General features: G+C 35.9%; 1 protein-coding gene across 1 annotated transcript in view; it reads left to right on the forward strand.

Moving 5' to 3' along the window:
• Positions 1-276: 276 nt before the first annotated feature.
• Positions 277-26,931, forward strand: part of LOC121380839 (UHRF1-binding protein 1-like) — an 81,894-nt gene continuing 55,239 nt past the window's right edge. The window contains exons 1-8 of the mRNA XM_041509827.1: positions 277-394; positions 11,377-11,539; positions 20,143-20,181; positions 20,789-20,871; positions 22,343-22,451; positions 22,673-22,916; positions 23,993-24,156; positions 26,301-26,487. Coding sequence (XP_041365761.1) covers positions 351-394; positions 11,377-11,539; positions 20,143-20,181; positions 20,789-20,871; positions 22,343-22,451; positions 22,673-22,916; positions 23,993-24,156; positions 26,301-26,487 — 1,033 coding nt within the window. The 5' untranslated portion in view covers positions 277-350. The remainder of the gene's footprint in view (positions 395-11,376; positions 11,540-20,142; positions 20,182-20,788; positions 20,872-22,342; positions 22,452-22,672; positions 22,917-23,992; positions 24,157-26,300; positions 26,488-26,931) is intronic.

Below are 26,931 nucleotides of genomic sequence, written 5' to 3' on the forward strand. Positions count from 1 at the left end.
AAAAAGAAAAAAAAGATATATATATATATTACATCCCAAAATGGGCCTCGCAGACTGTTCCGGTTGTCAAATTTCTTTGCCCCTTATATCTACTAAAATAACGTAATACTTATCATTGTGATTGTTACAGTTTCTTACATCGATAGTTTTTTGTTATTAATTTTATTTTCTATTTTATTTTAATTAAATTCAGGTCACCTCATTACAGGCATAGATCGAAATAAGAATATATTTTTGATATGTTGTAGGCGACATATACTTTCATAAGGCCATGGACTGATGGAAACCAGAAGACGTTAAGCTGGATACGATTAGCAACATAACGAGTCACAAATCAGGGTTACAATACGATGGCCTCTTTATTGAAGAACCAAATCTTAAAGCACTTATCGAAGTAAGTTACTGGTATTTTAAATGTCACTAACAGCAGTTCCCCTTGTTTACACCAGTTGTCTGTTGGTGTCACCAGTCACTGTAGTCGGTGTAACTGGAGTGGAACTGTCAAGAAGTCTTCTTTTTCTTTTTCTTTTTTGTTTAAATAGAGCACAACACGTTAAAAAAAAAAAAAAGTGTCTTCCAGTTTAATAAGATAAAATTGGAATAAATTCTTTTAAAGATTAAACAAGGTCCAGCTTTTAAAACATTTTAATTCAGTCTGCACAAAATGCAAAATTTGACTGGCTGTATGTGTGTGTGTGTGTGTGTGTGTGTGTGTGTGTGTGTGTGTGTGTGTGTGTCCCAAGAGCCTGTTTATATATCCATACTCAATTTCTCACAGTGTAGTTGGACATACTTAATTGTTTCACTGTTGAATCTTTTCTGAAGCAAAATGCATGTTCCTGTAAATTTTATGATGTAAATGCTGTTCATAAACATGTGTTTGACGTCACATGTGTGACTGACAGGAATTTCAATGTAAATAACAGCAACTATGAATGTTCGTTATTGAGCACCAGTTATCGCAATGAGTATTCAGAATAAATGAAATCAGTAATAATGGTTGGCATTGTCATAATTGAAACAATAAAAGTCAAAATGAAATTAGGAGCAACAGTTTTATTATACGTAAAAACGTATATTTTAATGACTTAGCTATAATTGGTGTTTTCCCTAGCTTGTTTTAGCATGGTGCAGCACTATGCCTCAGTAGTCTAGCACCATCTTGCCTTAATCAGCACCATGCTGCCCTGAGATCAAAGAAGCCTTTTTCACTAATTAATTCTAAAATTGCCTTTATAAAACACCAAAAAAAGGTATTATTAATTAATAAAATATACCTTCTATATCTTTTGCCATTAATTGATTAAAGCAAACACATAAATGACATTAATGTTTATTTCAATTAATTTGTGTCTATTTTTAATGAAATACAAGTGCCCTGAAAATGGTGAAAATGCCCCAAAAGTGTTTGGTCTACCATGCCTTGCCAAATTTCTAGGGAAATCACTATATAATTATTTTATAAGGTGGATGACTTGAAACAAAATACATGTAGTAGTGACCAGGTTTTTGTTAATTCTGCATTCTTTCTGATAAATTATTATTTAAACAAAAACAACTTTCTAGAAATTGATTTAATGAATTAGAATAGATATATCTCGACCTCATTTACAAGAGTAAAACCAGCATTGATATCAGCATTTGGTCAAATGCTGTACAACATAGTTATTCCTAAGTTATTTCCCATGGATGTGAATGCGGTTCTTAAACATGGTACAAGAGTGGCAACATTGTCATATTATTTCTTGAGAGTGATGAATATGTGCTCATGAATGTATTCTTCTGTATCTCGTAAATGTTTTAATTAGTTCTGTAAGAATCTGTGATGTTTTCAAACTTATTTGTTTTGTGTTAAAAGTTTGGTGCCTTTTTCATTGATTTGACCCAGATGTAGCCCAGTGGTAAAGCCTGATGCATGGTCAGTCTAGGATTGATCCCAGTCAGTGGACTTATTGTGATAATTTTCATTCCACCGAGCATACCACATTTGGTATATTAAAGGCTGTGGTATATGCTATCCTGTCTGTGGGATGGTAAATATAAAAGATTCCTTGCTACTAATGGGAAAATGTAGCGGGTTTCCTCTCTAAGACTACACCGGCCTCGGTGGCGTCGTGGCAGGCCATCGGTCTACAGGCTGGTAGGTACTGGGTTCGGATCCCAGTCGAGGCATGCAATTTTTAATCCAGATACCGACTCCAAACCCTGAGTGAGTGCTCCGCAAGGCTCAATGGGTAGGTGTAAACCACTTGCACAGACCAGTGATCCATAATTGGTTCAACAAAGGCCATGGTTTGTGCTATCCTGCCTGTAGGAAGCGCAAATAAAAGATCCCTTGCTGCTAATCGGAAGAGTAGCCCATGTAGTGGAGACAGCGGGTTTCCTCTTAGAATCTGTGTGGTCCTTAACCGTATAACCGTAAATAAAATGTGTTGAGTGCGTCGTTAAATAAAACATTTTTTTCTCTAAGACTACATGTCAAAATTACCAAATGTCTGACATCCATTAGCCGATGATTACGGTAATAAATCAGTGTGGTCTAGTGGTATCATTAAAGAAAACAAATCTTAAAGGGACATACCCTAGTTTTTAAACACTAAGGCATATTTATGACTATTGGAGCTGTTTTTTGCTAGCTGCAATCATACTTTACTTAATAATATTAATCTTATCATTACTGTTTTTATTTTCTTAAGCCTAAACTTAACCCATTTTGTTTTTGGAGGAGGTCCCCCATACCCTCTGTTGACTGTGGTTGCATTCAATTCCATAGCGCCATATTCACAAATTCCTTTCTGGCAGAAAAACTGGTAACTAAAATAAAACAGACCAAAGTGTCCTTACCCATAAGGTTTGAAAGTTAAAATTGGATGCTGCATTAATTTCATGCACTTTGACAAAATCTAAACAGTACATGTGTAGTTCTCTTACTGTCATTTATTTAAAAATCATAAAAATATATATCCATTAATTTTCACTCCCATTCTCACCTGGGCCTGTGCTTATAAAACCTTTTGAGTCTAGACTCAATGTTTAATGACGTCACCTCCCATCCTCGAATTGGTCACTGGTGATGTCAGAGGCTAAAACCGAGATGAGCGTGCCTGAACCTTCACTGGATATGGGCACATTAATAGCGTTCCTATTAATGAGGTCAACCGCATGAAATTTGTACGGCGTTGCTTTGATGTTAAAGTCCTAGATTCTATTTGAGTCTTGAGTCTATAATCTAAATTATTTATAAATACCAGGCCAGGAATGTTTTAGTAGAGTGACAAATTGATTGCCATGCAATAATATTCTTCATACAGCAACCCTTGCAATTAAGAAAATGTCCACGGAAAAAAAAACCCTGAATAGTCCAAGGCAAAAAAGTGCCGTGGAGAACTAAAACCTCCATGGCAATCTCCACGGCACTGCCGATTGCCGTGGGTAACTAAAACCTCCATGGCAATCTCCACGGCACTGCCGATTGCCGTGGGCAACTAAAACCTCCATGGCAATCTCCACGGCACTGCCGATTGCCGTGGGCAACTAAAACCTCCATGGCAATCTCCACGGCACTGCCGATTGCCGTGGGCAACTAAAACCTCCATGGCAATCTCCACGGCACTGCCGATTGCCGTGGGCAATTGCAGGAGTTGTACATTATATTTGAAATTTCATAACATTGCTAACCTATCACCATTTCAGAAGAATGATATTCAGCTCACCTTGATTTTGTTCATGAATGACAGACTGTCCTTTAGTAATCAAAACAATAAACATTTAGTCATCATTGATTGAAGTCATGCTCCCAAGGAAATATTAGACAAAAACACAACAACCTACATTATCATATCTACTGAAGATGAACATTAATCCAGGAAATGATGGCCATATTCTACTGTATGATGGCCATCTATGCTATTGAATGATAGCCATCTCTGCTACTGTATGATGGCCATATGCTACTGGATCAGAATACAACAGGACCAACAGAAGATGGGTTGGCAATGGAATTAACCAAACACAAAATTGTGAAACTCATCGACTGATATCAGTGATAAATTGAATAATAATTAATTATTATGACTGAATTTTGTTTGTGTTTCCAGTCATGGTTTTCTACTTTATAGGAAATAATGTTAAATAATGCTTATACAAAGAGAGAGAATAATACATGAGTTGCCTTTAGATACCATATATCTCACAAGTTTGAAAATGTATCTTAACGAACGAAAGCAAGTTTGATATGTTTCTAAACAACAAGTTATGAGATAAATGGTATCTAACGGACACTCATATATTATTCTATTTCTTACATATCCTTAAAAACCAGGTTTTAAGCAAATTTTAACATCTTTTTTGACTCAAAGTTATTTACAGTCTGTCCATCTGTCTGTCTGTCCCACATATAATTTTCCAGACTTTTTTTTTCTGCAATGCCGCAAGATACTGAACTAACATTTTGTATATAACTTTATCATATATCAAGTTTGACTTTCAGTGTGGGTCCATTAAGCTATTTCTCACTCCAGCCTTGGCTACTAATGGAAAAATGTAGCGGGTTTCCTCTCTGAAGACTATATGTGAACATTACCAAATGTTTGACATCCAGTAGTTGATGATTAATAAATCAATGTGCTCTAGTAGTGTCGTTAAACAAAACAAACTTTAACTTTAACTCCAAGTCAAAGCTCAAGGTCACTGCTACTAAAAATATAAAATGCCAGGCAATTTGACAGTATTATTACCAAATGGCAAGATGTGCAGTGTTTCTGATGCGTTATTCTCTGCACATACCCATTAAAATGTTGGTCCAGAAATGCCTGTATGACAATGTGAAATATGCTGTTGTGTATGTTTGACACTTGTTTTGTCTCATCCACCACCTGCTGCAGTCAACATTTACATCCGACTAGTTTTGTGCCGCAGTCGGTCAATACACTAGTGACAAGTACGCATATTGTAAGTTTTATTACTTGATACTTTATTGGAAAGCTTTCAAAGATAGGTGTATGATAGTGAAAATTGATGTCCTGTGGAAAACCTGTTATATGTGTATCTGGAAATCCTTTGTGGACTTTTAATACATCTATATTATGGGTAAAACCCTCAAGATTAAAAAATAATAAAATATCTTCATTTGTCTTGATATTTATTATAAACCCACTACAAATACTATACATTGAAGCCTTTTTAGTACAGACTTCAGTGATTGAGAATAATACTCAAAATTTTCTAAATATTAACCCTAGTTTAAACATTTATTTATTAGCTCAAATTTAAAATAAAACTGTTTAAAATAATGAAAATGTACTTCATTATATAAGAATTGTTTGTAATGTTTTGCGAATTTATTGATGTATAACAGTCATAAATTGTATAAAATCATGTAGCATAGTGAAGCGAAGCGATTTTATACTAAATTTGTGACTGTTGTACATCAAAAAATGATGAACAATTCTTATAAAATTGTACAAACAGCATAACTTATTTAGTTAAAACTACACATAATTCATAAATCAGTTTCTAACATTCTTCCCATGATCTGCTTTATGTAATGATGTCCCACCATTTGACATAATGACGTCATTTTCTGAGAGGTTTAGTTTAAAATCTTTCACTACGCTATATAATTTTATGCAGTTTGTGACAGTTGTACATTAATAAATTCATTTAAAAATGACAAACAGATTTTATATAATTACAAAGACAGGAGCTTGTGCAGAGGGTGGGTTACGGCAATTGAAGTTGAATACTCCCCTTGATCAAGCAAATGTTCTCTTTTTTTTCCAATACTTTTCTGGGGAAGCATGTCTTAACCTCTGATAAATTTCACTAGCCACAGTTTAGCCTCCCACCCTCTTCTAAAATGTATGCAGAAGCGCCTGGACACACCATATTTTGTTAAAATACACATAAATCAGCTTCTAGCGTCCTTTCCATGACCTGTTTTACGTAATGATGTCCCAGCTGGCGTAATGACGTCATTTTCTGAGGTTTATCGAAGGATACCATTCAGTTTTTCTTCGACATCGTCCAATCAGAATTGAGGAATAGTATAAATGCAGAAATTTTGTAATTATATATGGTTGTGCTCTGGTAATTGATTGAACTGAAAATTAGTCAGGAAATCTTGTGACGTGATGATTCATGCCTCGAATTAGATGGCTAGATCATTTGGCTTAAACCAATGCAGATTTTGTTTACAGTATTACAGCCAGAAGGCAGGGCAGCAAGGCAGACTTCAACAAGTGTCTTGATACAACACAACACTCAACAGCACCCATTTTTGGAAAATAAATAAGTGAATGATATCATGTTTTTGTAATAAAACAACTTTCAAAAGTTGCATTCAAGTATGATGACCAATTAGTAATATACATTTAATAAGACACAGCCAGGACATTGGTGCATATGACTAGGGTGCTGCAGCAATTTGCTGCAAGGCCGCTGATAAATTTGATTGTTAAATTCATAATCGATTGTCATGGAAAATGTTAATTATAATTATTCCTACGCTGCAGGTTAGGAGATGAAGTACTGGTGTTAGGATTTTCATGCATATAAAAAAAACCGATATTGAATAGGTATTAAAGGTGAAATTACTAAATTGTTTTCAAGTTTAAATATCCCAGTGAATATGACAGTAGGTGCTAATATATTGCCAGTATATATTTAAAAATGTCTTCACCTCCCACCAACACAAATATAAAAGGAAAACAAACAAACCCAAACATATATAATTTTCTGACTATGTTTTTCTTTTTTATAACAATAGCATATATTAAAACTGATTTGACCCTGTTCCTAATAAAATGTCCAAAAAAAAGAGAAAGAAAGATGCACTGTAAAATAGGTGTGTGAAGTGGATCTGAAACAGTTCCTAACACACCTGGCCTAAATAGAAGTAATGATTAATATTGATAATGCAGGTTTGAGAGTAACACTAAAGGAAGTGCCTGAGGTGTGATCCTATGTTCGCTGTCTGAATCATAAATGATATTAGGCACTTTGTGAGACATTTGAAATCAGATTTTTAAAAATCCTCTTATTACATAAAAGAAGTAAGTGTAAGTATGAATCCATTCATTATCCAGTTTCCATGTCTCGCATATATAAGCAGTTCCTGTAGTAAGTAATTCAAAATGAGGTGTGATATGCTAATAAACCAATGTCATGGAATCTAAGCTTCATGTATGACTGTACAAACTAGCATTTGTGATGTATAATTAGACACATGTTGCCTCATAAACAGTGTTTATTTGACATAAGTGTCAGTGTGACATAGTTCGTCACTGAGTAGACAAATTAAATCAGAAAATTCGAGTAATTATCTGCAGCTCGGAGCAAAATTTACATATTTGTAGCTCAGCAGTAAGTGTTGCTTACATCGGATGACTAGATTTATTACATAGATGTCCATTGCAACTATCAAATATCATCAGTCGGCCTAGCCAGAATTTTATATTGGTCAAGCACCAACATTGGGGGCCACCCTCACTGTTTGTGAGTCATGATATGACGCGACAGGTGGTGGAGGAAACACAAGTATACTAGTCACAACAAGTTAAGAGCCTGTATCAAATTTTACCTTACTTTAAAAAAAATTAAAACAAAAATCAGGGGTGGTGATAGGTAATGAAATGTAGGTTACAGACTTGAATAAAGCATTTCAGATTGCATGTACACGTGCCTTTAAAACGTTTTGACTAAGCAGGGCACCTGTCTGAAAACTGCATGGTGCAAGTGAACCTCATTTGTTATGTTAACACTTTTCATGTTTGATTAGGTTTGGGAGGGTATAAATTTCTTAGCAAGCTGGATTTGGATTACCATGAAACAAGTAGTAGTGTTTCCATACCATTGGCACAGTGAGCTACCCATCTCAGACCAGTGTCTATGTGGCCCTTAACTTCTTGTAACTAGTATATGTCTGGTATGTGCTGTTTCATCACAATCATTGTACAAGGTATAACAGCTAATAAACACTGACTAAATAATTTGTTATAGGTTCATTAAATGGTTTTATTTTTAATCCGGTAAACTAGTAGATGAGTGGCCATTAGATAACATTTACAAGTTGTTTCAAAACATATCTAATGAGCAACGGTGAGCTGGATTGGTTTTAAAAAACAATGATTTGTAAGATAAATGGTACCTAATGGACACAAATGTAGTATTCTACATCATACATATACTGAACAAAATAAGAAACTTCCACTAACTTTGCTTGAACATAACTTGATGAAAACAAACCGGGGGAATAATTGTTATATATGTGTTTAAAGAGTGTTCCATGATGCATCGTTTGGTGCAAAAATCATGGCCATAGGTTAACAGAAACTGGGAGAAATTTTGACCAAGTGTCGTAGGGGTTAAAAATAAAAACACCCACTTAATAACTGGTATGACCACCTCTTGAATTGACCACTGCAGTGCATCGCAGGCGCATAGAATTGACTAAAGTGTTGATTTCTGCCTGTGGAATATTGTTCCATTCCTGAATGAGCGCTTGACGAAGTTCATTGACGTTAGTGGATGGGTTGGGACGACGCCTCAATCGTCTGTCCAAACTATCCCAGGCATGCTCGATGGGGTTGAGATCAGGACTTTTAGTGGGCCAGTCATCAATGAAATCAATGTTATTTGTCCTAAGAAAATTTAGTGTCTAGCTGTATGAGAGGTGGCATTATCATGCTGAAAAATCGAGATGTTGGCGTTGTTATGGAACAGAGGAATGACGTGATGAGCGAGAATGTCATCGCGGTAACGTTGAGCATTTAAATTGCCATCAATGACGACTAGTGGTGAACGAGGTGGCAAGTCGTTGGTGCTTCCTGTCGTTCGAAATCTTACGCGAAGATTTCGTATCGCTCGAGTAGAACTCCCAACATGCCTTGCAACGTCTTCTGTCGACATGCCAGCATCAAGCATGCCAATAGCCTGTTCGCGTAAATTATTGGGTATTCTTGGCATACTAAAAATGCTACAATGTAAAAAAACTTTAATTATTTTACAAATTTTGAAGCGTTTTCGTTCACTTGACAACATTGTCAGTAAGACAAGTAAAACAAATTGACCGAATACTACACGGGACATGTCGAACCATGCATGCATGTGCAAATTGAATTTCACGTTGTCGACGATTAACAGTGCAAAAATAATCGATAAAATTCATGAATCCTGATAATACAGCTCAAGGCTAATACTACCTATATAATGTCATTACACAATGAATTCTTTAACACAACAAATACTATATGTACAAATCGGAAGTTTCTTTTTTTGTTCAGTATATATCATCAGAAACTAGTTTGAAATACATCTTTAAAATTTAAATGTATTTTACAACTAAAACTTATTTTTAGCCCTTGAGCTTCCAGTGCAATCAGTATGTCACAAAGCAGTCAACTTCAGCCTTTTTCATTGGATGATATGACTGGCAATTGGGTCATTACCAATGAGCAGCCAATTGTATGTCTTTAAATTGATATCACACATATGTGTGTTATTGGTGTGTGTTAACATAAATGACGAATGATGTTCTCACATATTTCATTAATTTATTTTTATTCTCATACCTAAGTAACCATGAGCGTCCAGCACTGGGCACACAGCTTTGTGGTTTGTCTGTCCACAGCAGGAAGGAAGGAAGGAAATGTTTTATTTAACAATACACACTCAGCACATTTTATTTACGGTTATATGGCGTGGGACATATGGCCAAGGACCACACAGCAAGGGATCTTTTATATGCACCATCCTACAGACAGGATAGCACATACCACAGCCTTTGATATACCAGTCGTGCACTGGCTGGAACGAGAAATAACCCAATGGGCCCACTGACAGGGATTGATCCCACACTGCCCACGCATCAATCGAGTGCTTTACCACTGGGCTACATCTGGTCCGTCCACAATAGAGGCTAGTAATTAGAAACGGTGTGATCGGTTCACTAACTCTGGTTTGGAGCTGTATGGGATTGAAATACAAACCCAGTCTCTACCAACCATGGGGTGGGATCTCCATGTAGCTCAGTCAATGGAGCGCTCACCTGACATACTTGGATCGAAGAATCAAATCCCATTATGTAAACTTTATATGGAACTGATTTAATAATGGGTGGAATATAGCTCAGTTGGTAGAGTAGTCACCTAAGGTGCTTGGTTCATAGGATTGAATCACCTTAGTAGACCCATTCTCCAACTGGGTCCTTCCCCCTTCCTCAACCAGTGCCCCACAACTTGTATATCAAAAGCCATGGTATATGCTGTTCTCTCTGTGGGAAAGTGCATATAAAAATGATCACTTTACTGCTAATGGAAGTATGTGATCGGTTTCCACTAAGAATATGTTTTAGAAATAACAAGTGTTTGATATCCGATTGCTGATGAATAATACATCAATGTGTTCTAGTAGAAGGGAAATGAAAGGAAATGTTTTATTTAATGACGTGTCATTAAACAAAACTGCTGTAACCCATTAGAAATAAGGTCAGGTCATAGGGCTTAACATGCACATTCAGAGCAAGCTGTTATATTGCACGCCTGTCATGGGCGCATGTATTGATTATGCCGGCTCCTTCGTCCAGGACAGGAAAAAGCCCACTGTGCAATCTAGTCTTAAATACTGTTATTGTTATGTATATATACACGCTGGAATCAAAAGCTGGTAACCAGTGATTTGTTTTCGCACAGAGCTAGGTTTCTATTTGGGAGGTGTCCTTATTTCCAGTCACAATGAGATTACAAGGTAATCATAAAATGTGTTTGTGTTCTCGTTGCTCTGATACTACTTGTGCATACAGAGTATAAATTAATTACCTGTCAAACATGCATTTAGCGAGTTGGATTTTAGTGATTATGTTTAAAGAGAGTACCAGTCAAGGTATTATGTATTCAGCAATCACATTGTCCTGACAGTCAAACAGCAAAAGATTATAAAATCCTAGCAAATACCTTGTTTGTTTGTTTGTTTGTTTGTTTGTTTTTTCTCTGTCTCACATCTCTTTTATTGCTTTTATCTCTCTGTCTTTCACTCTCTCTCTCTCTCTCTCAACCAACCACCCACCCAAAAAACCCAGCCACTCACCCACCCACCCATCCATTCATCCACCCACCCATCCATCCATCCATCCAACCAACCACCCACCCAAAAAACCCACCCATCCATCCATCCACCCATCCATCCATCCATCCATCCACCCACCAACCCATCATCCATCCATCCATCCATTCATCTATCCATCCATCCATCCATCCATAATGTGCTGATGTGTAACCAAAACATATATTCCTTTACTTTCCGTTAAACTCGTTACTAGTTTGTTACTTGATAACTGTGAATTTTCATTTCACATAGATCATATAATTATTTTAATTTTAGATTCTGTAAGAACCTGTCACCAGACAAAATCAACCTAAGCACTCTGAAAGGTGAGGGAGAGTTGTGCAACTTGGAGCTGGATGAAAACATTTTGACACAGTTGTTAGAATTGCCAACATGGCTTCAGATCACCAAAGCATCAGTGAACAAAGTCACTATAAAGGTACGTTTGGGTTGCAAAAATAATGGGTGGTTACATAATAATCCAGGGAATCAGTTGTAGATATAATACAAAATCTCTAGACTGTGGCTTCATTCGAATTGAATTGAATTATAATCATGAAATTAACTTTATAGACTAAGAAATGTAGTCTCTCTAAATTGGATGAATGTGTAGATGATAAAATGTGTGGGTTTGGCAGCTTTGAATCTGAATACAAAATACTATTATAATTGTGTGTGTGTGTGTGTGTGGAATTTGTTTTTGAGGTTGTACAAATGTAAATGGACATTGAATGTCTTTTTTGTTTTAACACTTAAAGGAAGGGACAATTAAGGCATTTGGCCTGGTATGCATATTCAACGATATATAATGCACATTATTGCTTAATATCAACAAGTATAATCATATAGTTATTATTAAAACGGTTAAATGTGACGGCTATTATATATAACGGGCGCAGCCATTTTGTACCATCTCAGTTAGTACGCCCTCTGGCGAGCTGGTGGTTACGTAATACATAACGCATAACGTCAGGAATGAGCCTTAGAACTAGAGAAACACAATCTACCTGGTTTTTGCGGGATGATAAATAATCATACATTGCAATGTTTTGTAATAATAGACATCCCAGTAAGCCAGCAATAAGTATATCCAACACTATATATATTATTTTTTAATACAAATAAAATATCATTGTCAAAGTGGCTACGCAACAAGTCGAAATAATTAACAATGTTTTGTCCATGCATTAACCTACGTACTGAAATGCGGAGTGGTTTTTTTTAGTTAATTGGTCTATGTTGTTTGTTGCTTCTACCTGTGATTCCTGATTGGCAGGTGTGTATTTGATTGGTAACCAGACGAGCCAATTAATTGACGCTGTCTAGACACAAAAATACATACCGGTATTGTGGAATATTACCTGTCGCCCCTAAAATGGTAATGGACATGGTTTATTACTGTAAATAGTTCTGTAAAACTATTGATTAAGTAGACTTTTCCATCTAAAACCACAGAATTGACCAACTATGTAGTCCCAAAGAAAAGAAAATTATCACTTGGGTATAGTGGGTTGTCGTTTTTTCTCCAATGTAGCATATCAATAGGCCTAATAGTGTACATTTTTCCTTTGGATTATTTAACAGAGAAAAATACTATAACCCCATTTTGTTCTGTTAATGCAACTTGAAATATATTTAGTTAAATAGTTTATTATATTATTACGTCATTTATGCTGTTTTACAAGTCAGGTTGATCAAAGAGAAGCGCCTTGTCGAAAATTACTGCTTTTAATTGTTTACACTGTACATACAGGAGATGGTCAGGAGCTGACGTCACTTCGCCCCAAGCTATCCTACAGGACATCACAAAAAAGAAACAAAATGGCTGCCCCCAGTTAGCAGAAATAATCATGGTTTTTTATTAACTCTAAAATTACACGTTTTTCATTTGCTAAAGTGTCAGTATGTGTTGGTGGTCCGGGTATGCATCTTTCCAACACATAAGGCTCTTGTTTGAGTTGACCCTACCTTTAAAATAACGAAACAGCATTGGCAGTTCTCATCAGAGAACATTGTCATATTAATAGATAATGTGAATCCCCCACCAAAATTATCGATACATTACTTGAACACTTTGCAAATGTACAGGCTTGCCTCAACTTTCAGTAGACAAGGGCATGTAAATAGAATGTTGCTTCCATTGTATGAATAATTGAACAATGGTGAACCAGAAGTGCTGTTTACGAATTACAGTTAAGAGGTTCTTTTACTGTACAGAGTTGCTACATAAGGTGCCTTTTTACTGTATGTTTATGTAGACAGGGGTTAAAATTACATACCCTAAAATCTTGAAATAATTTTTAGAAAGATTGTAGAAAGAGGACTGCCATTTAAATTTATTAAAGTACATGAAATGCAGTGTCGAATTTCAAAAGATGTCAAACCCATAACTACCCAGTAGTGTCACTTAGGTTCACTTATGATCTGTTTTATTTTTATTATGTACCCTCAAATTATTTTCTGGCAGAAAGTCTGTGTTTAAGTAAATAAATGGTAATCGGGACTGTGAACTTAATCATACTCGCCCAAAAATGGAAGGTGGTGTTTCTTTACTCCCCTGTCTTACAATGTTTGTATGTTTTTCAGTGTGTCCAACTACTTTTTCTTCTTTGAAGTTTCTCACCTGGAATTATCCAGATGGAGATACCTGTTTTCCCAATAATAGGGTTCCTGTTTTAAAAGCCCATAGCAAGTGTCTCTGTGATCCTGAGATGTATGCCTTAAAAATCTGAAAATAAGCAGTTTGTTCGGGAAATCTGGTAGTTAACAACTCGCCTTGCTGAAAACTGTTTGGTAATAATTGCTGGTAGCTGACTAAAAACAAAATCTGGAATCAATAACATTGTCCAGGCTTTGCCAGGAAAGGTAAATGATCACTCCCGGTCCCTTACAAACTAGCCTGGAAAGGTAAATGATCACTCCCGGTCCCTTACAAACTAGCCTGGAAAGGTAAATGATCACTCCCGGTCCCTTACAAACTAGCCTGGAAAGGTAAATGATCACTCCCGGTCCCTTACAAACTAGCCTGGAAAGGTAAATGATCACTCCCGGTCCCTTACAAACTAGCCTGGAAAGGTAAATGATCACTCCCGGTCCCTTACAAACTAGCCTGGAAAGGTAAATGATCACTCCCGGTCCCTTACAAACTAGCCTGGAAAGGTAAATGATCACTCCCGGTCCCTTACAAACTAGCCTGGAAAGTTCTAGGAGAGCTGCAAATTGATCACTTTGCAATAAACATTTTAAAATGAATTTCATTTGAAACTTTGTGTGCTTGCTCACCTGGCATCATTTAAGGAGAGTGATCTTCAGCTCGCCTTGATTTTTTTCATGGTGAAGACTGTTGGTTATTGTTATACAACATTGATAGAAAAAAACGTTAAAGTTGTGATGACACAAATGGGTTGGGGTTTTTAAGATTTGTCCATTTTTATCTATGACAAGTGGCTTTTAGGTGGAAGACAAGTACATTTTTTTTAATAACTTGTCCGGCTGGACAAGTCGACTGAAAATGACAGTATATTGACAAAATTACACTTTATTTAAGAATATAACACTGCTATGTCTGATGGTGTTTTGCTACCTAATGAGAAAACATTTAAATGTTGCTTGACTCTTTGAGCAGAAACATTTGTAGACCTCACTGTGATTCATTTTAGATATTATTACCATATTGAGCACTGATATTTAATCCAACTGTATTTGTTTTTAAAAATTCACATGCAAAGAAAGCTAAAAAATACTTTCCATAATAAAATAGTGACGGGGAACCAGAGGACAAGTGGATATTGAGAGTTAATATAGAGTCCTGTTTCACAATATGATATGTATCCTGATGCTTAACTTTATATCGAGCGATATTTCACAGCTAAATTGTTGAATGTTTTTATTGGCATCTGTTTGGAGGGTCACACGACTCTTCATCCAACTGTTGGACTTTAATACCGACCATGTTTTGTTATGAATCATACCATGAATTAATTATAAGTAATTGGATCTTTGTTTTGTAAATTATTCTAATTTGCGTGACATTGAGCCTGTTTATAATTTGTTTGGTTGAATAATGAAAATTATACACATGCATGTATTTGTCATCTGTCATTTTCATAAAACTACATGTTATGTTATACATCATCACTGTTACTGTACTGCACGTTACTGTCCAACCATGAGACACTGGTGATCATTCACCTTTCCTGGCGATGACTGTTACTGTACTGCACGTTACTATCCAACCATGAGACACTGGTGATCACTCACCTTTCCTGGCGATGACTGTTACTGTACTGCACGTTACTGTCCAACCATGCGACACTGGTGATCACTCACCTTTCCTGGCGATGACTGTGTTACTGTACTGCACGTTACTGTCCAACCATGAGACACGGGTGATCACTCACCTTTCCTGGCGATGACTGTGTTACTGTACTGCACGTTACTGTCCAACCATGCGACACTGGTGATCATTCACCTTTCCTGGCGATGACTGTTACTGTACTGCAAGTTACTGTCCAACCATGAGACACTGGTGATCACTCACCTTTCCTGGCGATGACTGTATTACTGTACTGCATGTTACTGTCCAACCATGAGACACTGGTGATCACTCACCTTTCCTGGCGATGACTGTTACTGTACTGCACGTTACTGTCCAACCATGCGACACTGGTGATCACTCACCTTTCCTGGCGATGACTGTGTTACTGTACTGCATGTTACTGTCCAACCATGAGACACGGGTGATCACTCACCTTTCCTGGCGATGACTGTTACTGTACTGCACGTTACTGTCCAACCATGAGACACTGGTGATCATTCACCTTTCCTGGCGATGACTGTTACTGTACTGCACGTTACTGTCCAACCATGAGACACTGGTGATCACTCACCTTTCCTGGCGATGACTGTTACTGTACTGCACATTACTGTCCAACCATGAGACACTGGTGATCATTCACCTTTCCTGGCGATGACTGTTACTGTACTGCAAGTTACTGTCCAACCATGAGACACTGGTGATCATTCACCTTTCCTGGCGATGACTGTGTTACTGTACTGCACGTTACTGTCCAACCATGTGACACTGGTGATCACTCACCTTTCCTGGCGATGACTGTTACTGTACTGCAAGTTACTGTCCAACCATGAGACACTGGTGATCACTCACCTTTCCTGGCGATGACTGTTACTGTACTGCACGTTACTGTCCAACCATGAGACACTGGTGATCACTCACCTTTCCTGGTGATGACTGTGTTACTGTACTGCACGTTACTGTCCAACCATGCGACACTGGTGATCACTCACCTTTCCTGGCGATGACTGTGTTACTGTACTGCATGTTACTGTCCAACCATGAGACACTGGTGATCACTCACCTTTCCTGGCGATGACTGTTACTGTACTGCACGTTACTGTCCAACCATGAGACACTGGTGATCATTCACCTTTCCTGGCGATGACTGTTACTGTACTGCAAGTTACTGTCCAACCATGAGACACTGGTGATCACTCACCTTTCCTGGCGATGACTGTGTTACTGTACTGCACGTTACTGTCCAACCATGCGACACTGGTGATCACTCACCTTTCCTGGCGATGACTGTGTTACTGTACTGCACGTTACTGTCTAACCATGAGACACGGGTGATCACTCACCTTTCCTGGCGATGACTGTATTACTGTACTGCACGTTACTGTCCAACCATGCGACACTGGTGATCACTCACCTTTCCTGGCGATGACTGTGTTACTGTACTGCACATTACTGTCCAACCATGCGACACTGGTGATCACTCACCTTTCCTGGCGATGACTGTGTTACTGTACTGCACGTTACTGTCTAACCATGAGACACGGGTGATCACTCACCTTTCCTGGCGATAACTGTATTACTGTACTGCATGTTACTGTCCAACCATGAGACACGGGTGATCACTCACCTTTCCTGGCGATGACTGTGTTACTGTACTGCACGTTACTGTCCAACCATGAGACACGGGTGATCACTCACCTTTCCTGGCGATGACTGTGTTACTGTACTGCACGCTACTGTCCAACCATGAGACACGGGTGATCACTCACCTTTCCTGGCGATGACTGTGTTACTGTACTGCACGTTACTGTCCAACCATGAGACAATGGTGATCACTCACCTTTCCTGGCGATGACTGTGTTACTGTACTGCACGTTACTGTCCAACCATGCGACACTGGTAGACTTGCCTTGGCAAGTCACAATTGTCTTATGATTGTTAGCGATGGCCTGTGTAAAAAAGGTGAATAGGGGAAACAACCTGAAGTAGCCCAGTGGTAAAGCACTTGTCTGATCCACAGTTGGCCCATTGGGCCATTTCTCATTCCACCATGACTGGTATTTGAAAGGTCTTGGTATGTGCTGTCCTTTCTGGAATGGTGCATATAAAAGATCTCTTGCTACTACTGAAAAAATGTAGCAGGTTTCCTAAGACTATATGTATTACCAAATGTTTGACATTCAATAGCTGATGATTAATAAATCAATGTGCTCTATTGATGTTGTTAAACAAAACAAACTAACTTTTTAACCCTTTCAAGACTGAGTGGTTTCAACATATTTATTTGCTTTAATAATAAACAGTTTACAAAAATACAATACTGATAATTGAGATAGTTATTTCTGGTATTAGTTTATTTTTTAAGATTTTAAACTTTTTACTGGTACAAGCATCAATCGTTTTTGTTATTTTACTAGTATTTCAGAACAGTATGTTTCATTTATTTGTCATAAATTCACAATTACTTTCAAACCTTTCACTGTAATTTAATTCAAACCTGGCAGATTTTTCAGGATGTAAATTTATGTTTGGTTTTCCTTCCATCTTTACAACTCGTTTGGAAAGAAAAAAACTATTTCAGTGCATATACTAATTAAATAATTTCTTCATTATAATGGATTTGTGTGAAGGGATATAAACTTCAGTGTAAAGCGAGCTGTATAAATCAAATGCCTAATGCATGGGCTGTCTATTGCTGATATCATCTGAAGTAAACTTTCCGTCTGTGGTCGATATTGTCTGAACGGCTTAAACAACATTCCTTTTCTTTCATAACATTAAATATAACTTACCATAACTAGATGTGTACTTTAGTAAAACCAGGAAATATTATATTATATATATTTTAATACTGTAAACATGAAATAAATGTGCAAGAGAGATTAAAGCAAAAAATGCAAGGAGGTAACTGGTGCTTTAATTTCACCATACATAAATTTATGTAAATTTGAAAACTTAGTGTGAACAGTTGAAGTTTTATTTCACTTTAATGGCCCCATTAAACAGCCAGTTTCACAAGACTCAACAAACATCTCAGTGAAAGAAAGAAAGAAATGTTTTATTTAATGACGCAGTCAACACATTTTATTTACGGTTATATGGCGTCAGACATATGGTTAAGGACCACACAGATATTGAGAGAGGAATCCTGTTGCCACTTCACTGGCTACTCTTTTCGATTAGCAGCAAGGGATCTTTTGTATTCACCATCCCACAGACAGGCAGTACATACCACAGCCTTTGATATACCAGTCGTGGTGCACTGGCTGGAACGAGAAATAGCCCACACCGACCATGCATCAAGCAAATGCTGTACCACTGAGCTACTGCCTGCCTCATCACAGTCAGATCTACAAACAGTGAGTTGTGTTTATCCATGAAACAGGATTTAAATCATCACTGTTTTATAGTACAGTGAATCCTGTTTAAACCGGACCCAGAACAAACCGGAATCCTGTCAAAACTGGCCAAGTTTCATGGTCCCGAATTTTCTAAATTCTAAAACATAACCCTCCAACGCAGCATTATCTGGTTTAGACATGTTTCACTGTATTTGTCTCTCTTAATGGTTTTGAAATGGTCCACTATCTGTATTGCATGAATTGTTCGAGGAAACTAATCCTTAAATCAACAGGCTGGTTGAGTTTTACTGTTGCATTAATACATACATTAAAGAATTACAATATACAGCTCTAGGTCCAGTGACTGCTTCGTGATTAGTTTAAATTTGAGAAATAATCACATTATTAGGGGTTTTTTTTACAGGTGTGTGTGTGTGTGTGTGTGTGTGTGTGGGGTGGGGGTTGGCAGAAGACGCCACATACACGACAATAGGATGAGGGCCTTATCCACATGTAACTCATATCTGGTGATGCTCATCTGTTACACTATTACCTTGTATTAAACGTTGCCAAATCAACATGATATCAAAACATTGTAACCTGATATTTTGTTCTGTCATTCAGCTCCTTTGAAGTTTTATTTTTTTACTGTTTTTCGGAGAAAATAAACTCTGATTTAGTTTTGACTTAAGGAATATCTCTGTCACTGCCTGTTGAACATTTATTTCTATATCACTACTATCTACATCACTACTTGGCAGTGCCCATGATTTGTGTTTTGTACAGATTTTAATGTACAAGAAAAATACTAACAAGTTGTTAGTATTTTTCTAACAACACTAAAATAAGGTTTATATAAGAATTGTTTGTCATTTTAATGTGAATTTATCTTTGTATAACAGACAAATTGTATAAAATTGAAGTGATTTTATAGTAAATTTCTGACTGTTATACATCGATAAATTCACTAAAAATGGCAAACAATTCTTGTAATTACAAACAACTTAACTTATTTGATTAAAATATGCATAAATCAGTTTCTAACATCCTTTCGACTACCTGTATTACATAATGACATCCCATTTGACATCAAGATGACATTTTCTGATGTTTATCTAGGGATAACATTCACTTTTTAGTGATGTCGTTGAATCAGAATAGACGATAAATTGTATAATGGTGGGAAGTTTGTAATTATATATTAATACATTTGGTATTTAATTATGATTAATAAAATATGTTTTTATTTATATTGGTACACATATTTATTTGATGTGTATTTTTATTTCAGTACACATATTTATTTGTGTATCTTTATTTCAGTACATATATTTGTATTGTTATTTATTTGATTATTTAACAAATTGATGTGCTTAATACTTTCAGATACAATGGACAAGATTAAAATCTCAGCCAATATTTTTGGTAAGATATGTTTAATCAGCCTTTTACTTGTAATTGAATGTTTAAAACCTTCGGTTAAAATAATCCACTTTGCATGCCACCTGATGTAGTGAGTGTAGCAATAAATTATTATAAGTTTGTGTAAACATGTTTCATTTTACATTTGAATAAACTATGAACATTTAGTACATAAAGTGTTTCATTATTTATTAGAATAAAATACAGATGTTTCCATTTCCATTTAAATGAAATGTGTTTAGTAAATGAGATACTTAATATTGATTAGTAGACTAAAGTATGAGGAGATGCTTAATTGATTAGTAATAGTTGAATAAAGTATGAGATGAATATTTCTATTAACATGCAGTGTGCACACTTTTGTATGTCAACTACGCGGAGTCATACACTGTGCACATTGTTTTTTCAGTTCATACTTGCATGAACCAAAAAATAATTGTGGTCAATTCTTAAATGAACTGATTAATAAATCTGTTTTTTTTTTTTTAATTACTTACTAATATTAGAACAGGCAAGTTCATTTTATTTATCTAGTTTCAGCAAGGTTACTTGATATTAAAAGTTAAAATGGTGAAGACTTGTTTTCACTGAATGCCCTGTTCTGTTACAGATGCTGGACAAAGTAGTTGTAGAAACACAAACGTGTGAAACACCCCGCCCACCCAATGACCCTGCCCACCTTGCGAGTTACAGGTAATTTAATTAAGAATCAAATAATCACCATTAGCGTGTTGCAGAGGGCAGGCTCTAGGGACTTCTTGTGATCTATTCAGTGTTATGTGATGTACAGTAAAACCTGTCTTAAATCGGATCATGCAAGGGACCTAATATTTATCTGATTTAGACAGGATCCAGTATTTAAAGGATTGCATTTTGGAATTTAAATATTCGAGACCATGAAACCTGGCCAGTTTTAACAGGATTCTGGTTTGTTCAGAGTCCAGTTTAGACAGGTTTCACTGTATACTGAATCAGCTGCAAGCACCTTCAAGCACTACTCATCTTAAACATACTGCATGTGATCATGTACAGCTATTTTTAAAATTACCTTAATTATATTAGTGTAATAATTTTTGTTTTTGACTTCATAGCATATAATCATATTATTTCTATATTTTGCTACAGTGACCATTAAATATATGTTTTACCATGATTATAAGTGTGGGTGGGGATCAATATATCAACATTTTCATGAGCATACAAATCATACACTGAGGTGGGTGGGGATGTAATGTCAGTGTACACTTAAAAGTAAGAAACAAAACCAGGGAAAGAGGAGTTTGCTAAAAAGTTAATTAAATTTTCTTTTCTTTTTGGATATAATAATCATAATAATAATAGTTTACCTGAGGTTTACCTTATGAAAATTATCAAAGGTTAAACCCATTTAGTTTTTTTCTATTTTAAACAGAGCTCCACTACTTGTATATTTTAAGGTCTTTGTATGTTCTGTTTGTGAAAATGCACATAAATGATTCCTTGCTGCTAATTGGTAAGCATAGCCTTTGTGATGGCATTAGGTTTCTTCTGTCTCTTGAGACAGTAATTTCCATATTTTCATCAAAACATTAACAAATTATAAAGTTCACAAAGTTTCTGTAAGAGGGTCGAAGGGTAAAATGATGTACCGTAAAATCTTGGAAATTAATGGAGATATATTTATAATTTTTTTAGAATGAATATAATTATCGGAACAGGACTGATGTTTAAAATTTGTCAAAGTACATGAAATATAGTGTGTCCAATTTCAAACCCATAATCACTTGTGATCTGTTTTGTTTTTATTATGTGCCCTCAAATTATTTTCTGGCAGAAAGCCTGGTACAGTTGTTGTAAGTCAAAATGATCCCTCAAAGTTTAGTAGAAACATGATTCTGATGGGTTTTCTAGACACGATCTAATGTTGTTGACTACCGTACATTATTGTATTTTTGTAAAATCATGTGATAAACCTTAATATACACAGGAGCCTGTTGGCCAATCCCAAAATCGTTTTATTTTCAACAGTTACCTGTTTAAAAACAAGATCTAATGTAATGTTATATAATCTACACTTATATATCTTTAGCATCTCATTCATATCTGTGTGGTTTTATATTCAATTTTAACTTATAGAAAATTTTTAAACATTGGTGTTTGTTTAAATTTATCTTTGTAATTATAGAGCTGGAGGGAAGTATGGCTTCATAGATCGTGTCATTGATGGCATCTACGTACATGTGGAATCGGTTGAAGTGAAGCTAATATCAAAAGCTTTCCACGCTTCACTACAGGTATGCACATGACTGTAATCACATTGGTACAAAATGTAAAATGTTCTATGCATGAACAATAAATATAATATAGAATGTTCTCGCAAGGACAGTAAATTTAAAATAGACTATTAAAGGTTCTTTTGTACAGAATGTGAAATTTCCTCTGAACAAATTTAATAACATACTAGCAAGGTAGAATGCTTAATGTTCTTCATTCACTAACTGGTTTGTTATTGCAGTTATTACGACTTAAAGTGCAGAGCACCACTCCAAAATGGCAGCCATCAAATGACTTACGACACACGCGTCTTCGAGACACAGACAAAGATGAGATTATTCTGTTCAAGGAAATTGAATGGCAGAATGTGAAAATTGAGGCAAATGCTATTGAGACTACCACCAATCCAGATTTTCTATCAACACCTCTCAGACTGCTGGCAAATATGTCAAAAATTAGAATTACTTTCAAAAAGAAACTTAGTGGTATGTTATTTTCTTCTTCTTCTTGTTATTGTCAGGTTAGCTGTATATTTATCATTATGGTATTCTATAAAATTTACAGGCTTATTTTTCAAATTAATATTTAAAATGTTTTAATAAATATATTTAGTCATTTAGCAACTTTGATTTAGTCGTTCAGAAACTTAGGACAGGGATACAAACTACTAGAGATTTTTTTTTTTTTTTTTTTTTTTAGAATTTTAATGATTTTCTGACAATCCAGCAGTTTATCTGCTAAATTTATGGAAGTGTTTTGAAAGTTGTTAGGAGAATATTTTGAGGATACATTCATATTTTGGGTTTATGTTTACAAAAATTCATGTTTATGATTAAAATAGAAAATTATATTTTGTTAATTAATTATTTTTAGGACTTTCTGGGGTTTTTGCTCTGTTTTTTATTGAGATTTGTTTCACAAATTTTAAAATCACTTGATTTCAATTTTGTTTTTAAAACCCCAAGCACAGTTGTGTTTAAATTTCAAAACTAAACTTCAGTTTAGCTGAATTCACTGTTGTATGATAAGTGTTCAGTCATGTAGTTCTTCTAAAATATGATTTTTAAAAAGCAAACAAAGAAACACATCCAGAGCAGGCCTCTGATAATTGAAAATCTGCGTGACCCATTTATCGGTTATGCAGAAATAAATCCAAGTAGCCCATTTCATTTTTGCGTAACACGCTGCATCCAAGTAAATGGTGCTCCAAATTTCGTGCGATCCAAAAATAGGTTATGCAAAATTAGATTAGCACGAGCAACGTGTGAACGAAACGATCGTTCTCACACTTTTCACAGGCCCGCAGAGCAGAAACATTGAGTTATTCCGACATATAATGTATGATAATTTAACACACACACACATGCAGACACACACAGACACACACATCTCATACACATACACACAGACACGCACACACCTCATACACACACACAAACCAGCAGAACCCTACAGTTCAGATAAAATCTGTTAATAAAATCTGTCAACAAAATCTAGTCTAGCTCCTGGTAGTTTGAGTTGCAGCTGTATTTCTCTACTAGTTTTAATTTGTTTATTTTAGACTGCAGTATTATTTCCTCGCGTATCGTTCTACTGGTTGATGATCTTCTGTGGGTTCTCACTTCGTCACAACTTAAGGCTGCCATTTTGTACTCAAACTCTCTGTCGGAGGTGGTGGAAAGATCAGCACAGCAAAGCAAACAGCTGGCGGCTGAAAAACTGAAGGTTTGTCCTACAATTTGCATGTGTACACACCGATTTTAAGTCTGTTAACATTTTTAGCCATTCATTTTGAATTATACCTTTTAAAGAGTGTTTAAAACTAATATTTTAAACATTTATCGCTTTTTTCATCACAATTTGTGCTCTATGTTTTGGGAATTCCCGCTGTCTTCATCAGGGAAATTGCAATTCTCGCAATTATTTTAGTTATGTCCATATATACATTGGAATAGCCATTTAATATAACAATTGAAAGTATTGCAATCCCCTGATGAAGGTTTTGGGATACTGCCGAAAAATAGAGTTCAGATTGTGACATAAGTGAAGAAGTGTTAACTTTTCCAATTTTAGGATTTTCATAGTCTTAATATTTTAGTTCTTTGTGGGTGTAGACAAGATCATTCTTCGCCACTCCATCTTTCAACATCATTTACTATTTAGACATACCGTATATTGCCGTGTATTAGCCGACTTTTGAAGTCTAGAAACACTTTCCAAAAGAAGACGTCGGCTTATACACGGAGGCAACAAATTGGAGCATAAAATTCCGATCGAAAATACTCCTGACCGTGACTTATAAATTTTGATCAGACCCTAAGCCTTTCACAGATTATGTAACAATAATTTGTGCACAGTATAAATAAAACACCCCATCATGCAATATTATGCAGTTTTTTTGTTCTTGAATGCATTATAAGTTTGATGAATAATAATAAAAAATTACTTGTTTTATTGTCATTTCAATGGTAAAAACGTATTCTTTCCAACTGTCCGCCATCTTTGTTTGACCTGTGCTGGGACCAGTCTTTCATATAGCAAATTTAAGATACAAAACGGTGTTTTTTCTTCAAACAAGTATTATATTTTTAATATTATTGTTTTATTGGGAGGGTGCATTAAACTGTAAAGTGATGTCATAAATAAATTAAGCTCATTATTAACATTACCGACTGAAAAAAACAACATGAATTTCAGGACAATAATTACTCCCACTATTGTCACATGACCATACTATATACAGTGAATATCTGCAGTAACGGACCGCATGATATTTTGTTTCTGTGTGTGTGGTGGGGGATTAAACATGTCTCAACGATTTTACTTTTTGCTGTCCAGTGAATAAATTAATTACTTGTGTGTAGTGATATGTTGTTACAGCTTGAATTATTTATTTTTCTGTTATGCTTTATCAGTTCTAAATTATATTTCACGGCATGGTAGATGTTAGCATTGCCACATTGATTGCCATCACCATTACCGTGTTTGTAATAATTAAAGGGAAAACAAATATAATGAACAAGAAAAGCACAAGTCTATTTGTTGACAGTATTATTGAAATCGATACAATATACAGCTGGACAAAAGATGACTTCGGCTTATACACAAGGCCGATGATTTTGTACTAGATATTTAGGGTCAAACTAAGAGGTCGGCTTATCCAAGGAGTCGGCTTATACACGGCAATATACGGTAACACAAAACCAGGTACAGTTTTAATTAATTTAGTTGTGTTTTCACTGTCAGTGAATATTGTGAGCAGCCTTTATGCAACATACAAATCCCTGCTGGCAGCTATTTTATTTAGATGTGTCTTTGTTTGTGATGCATTTAAGACTTAGATTTGCAGTTCAAAGGAAGGTTAAGTATTCATGAGAAAACCCCTAAAACAAACGGGTTCAGAAATGAAAAATATCTTACTGGTCCACCAAAATTTATATTAGCCCATCAGCTTACATGAGAATATAATATTGTAATAATAATAAATTCAAATGATCATTTATTATAATCAAGTATTGATACTATTTTAAATAAAGTGAGTAAAACGAGTAATACGATATACAGAAAAATATCGTTGGACTGGTGGATATATTTTTAACTTGTCCATCAAAATGTCCACTTGTATTTGGCGAGCAGACTAATACTTTCTGCAGTTCCCCCAAAACATTCAAAGCTATCAGTAGGCATTTTTTAAATGATTGTTTTATTATTATTATTATTAAATAAAGAAGAAAAGAAAACTATCTTAAAGCTGACAAAAAGTGGATCACAGAAATTGTTTTATGATTCGTTTGGGTTACACCAAACACATTTTTGTTTCATTAAACTCATTTGAGAAGTTCAGTATTTTCTTTTTTGTAATATTTCAGAGACAAGGTCATCTAGGCGGCCAGTCTGATCACATGATGAATAGACAGTCTCAGCAGGGCCAGAGTAACGCTACGCAGTCGTCGTCATCCATTCTGTTTAACAAGTATGACGTCCTGACAACCTCCTACCATCTCATCACGAGTAGAATCGACCTGCATCTCTGTGATGATGGCACGTCTGAGACAGGTAATGGAAACAGTCAGAGTTTATTGTGTTTACCACCAGTCTTGGTGGTGTCATCGTTACGGCACCGGACATAAGGCTGGCAGGTACAGGGTTCGCAGCCCAGTACCAGCTCCTACCCAGAGCGACTTTTAATGACTCAGTGGGTAGGTGTACGACCACTATACCTTCTTTTCTCTTACTAACCACTAACCTCTTAACAACTAACCCACTGTCCTGGACAGACAACCCAGATAGACCGGGAGCCAAGTGAGATTTAATTGTTGTGAGAGTTCCAAAAGGTTTGAGGTGGTTGAGGTGTAGAGGGACCCCAACTGACTACAGAAACCCAATTCTTAAGTAAATATAGTGCGGGAGTAAACGAGAAAAACCCAATCAGCTGAAATTACCCCCAAAATGGGATTTAATTGTTGTGAACGTTCCATCCAAAATTCCTTTGCTACTTAT

The sequence above is a fragment of the Gigantopelta aegis genome, chromosome 9 (genome assembly GCF_016097555.1).
Source record: "Gigantopelta aegis isolate Gae_Host chromosome 9, Gae_host_genome, whole genome shotgun sequence".
Classification (NCBI taxonomy): Eukaryota; Metazoa; Mollusca; class Gastropoda; order Neomphalida; family Peltospiridae; genus Gigantopelta; species Gigantopelta aegis.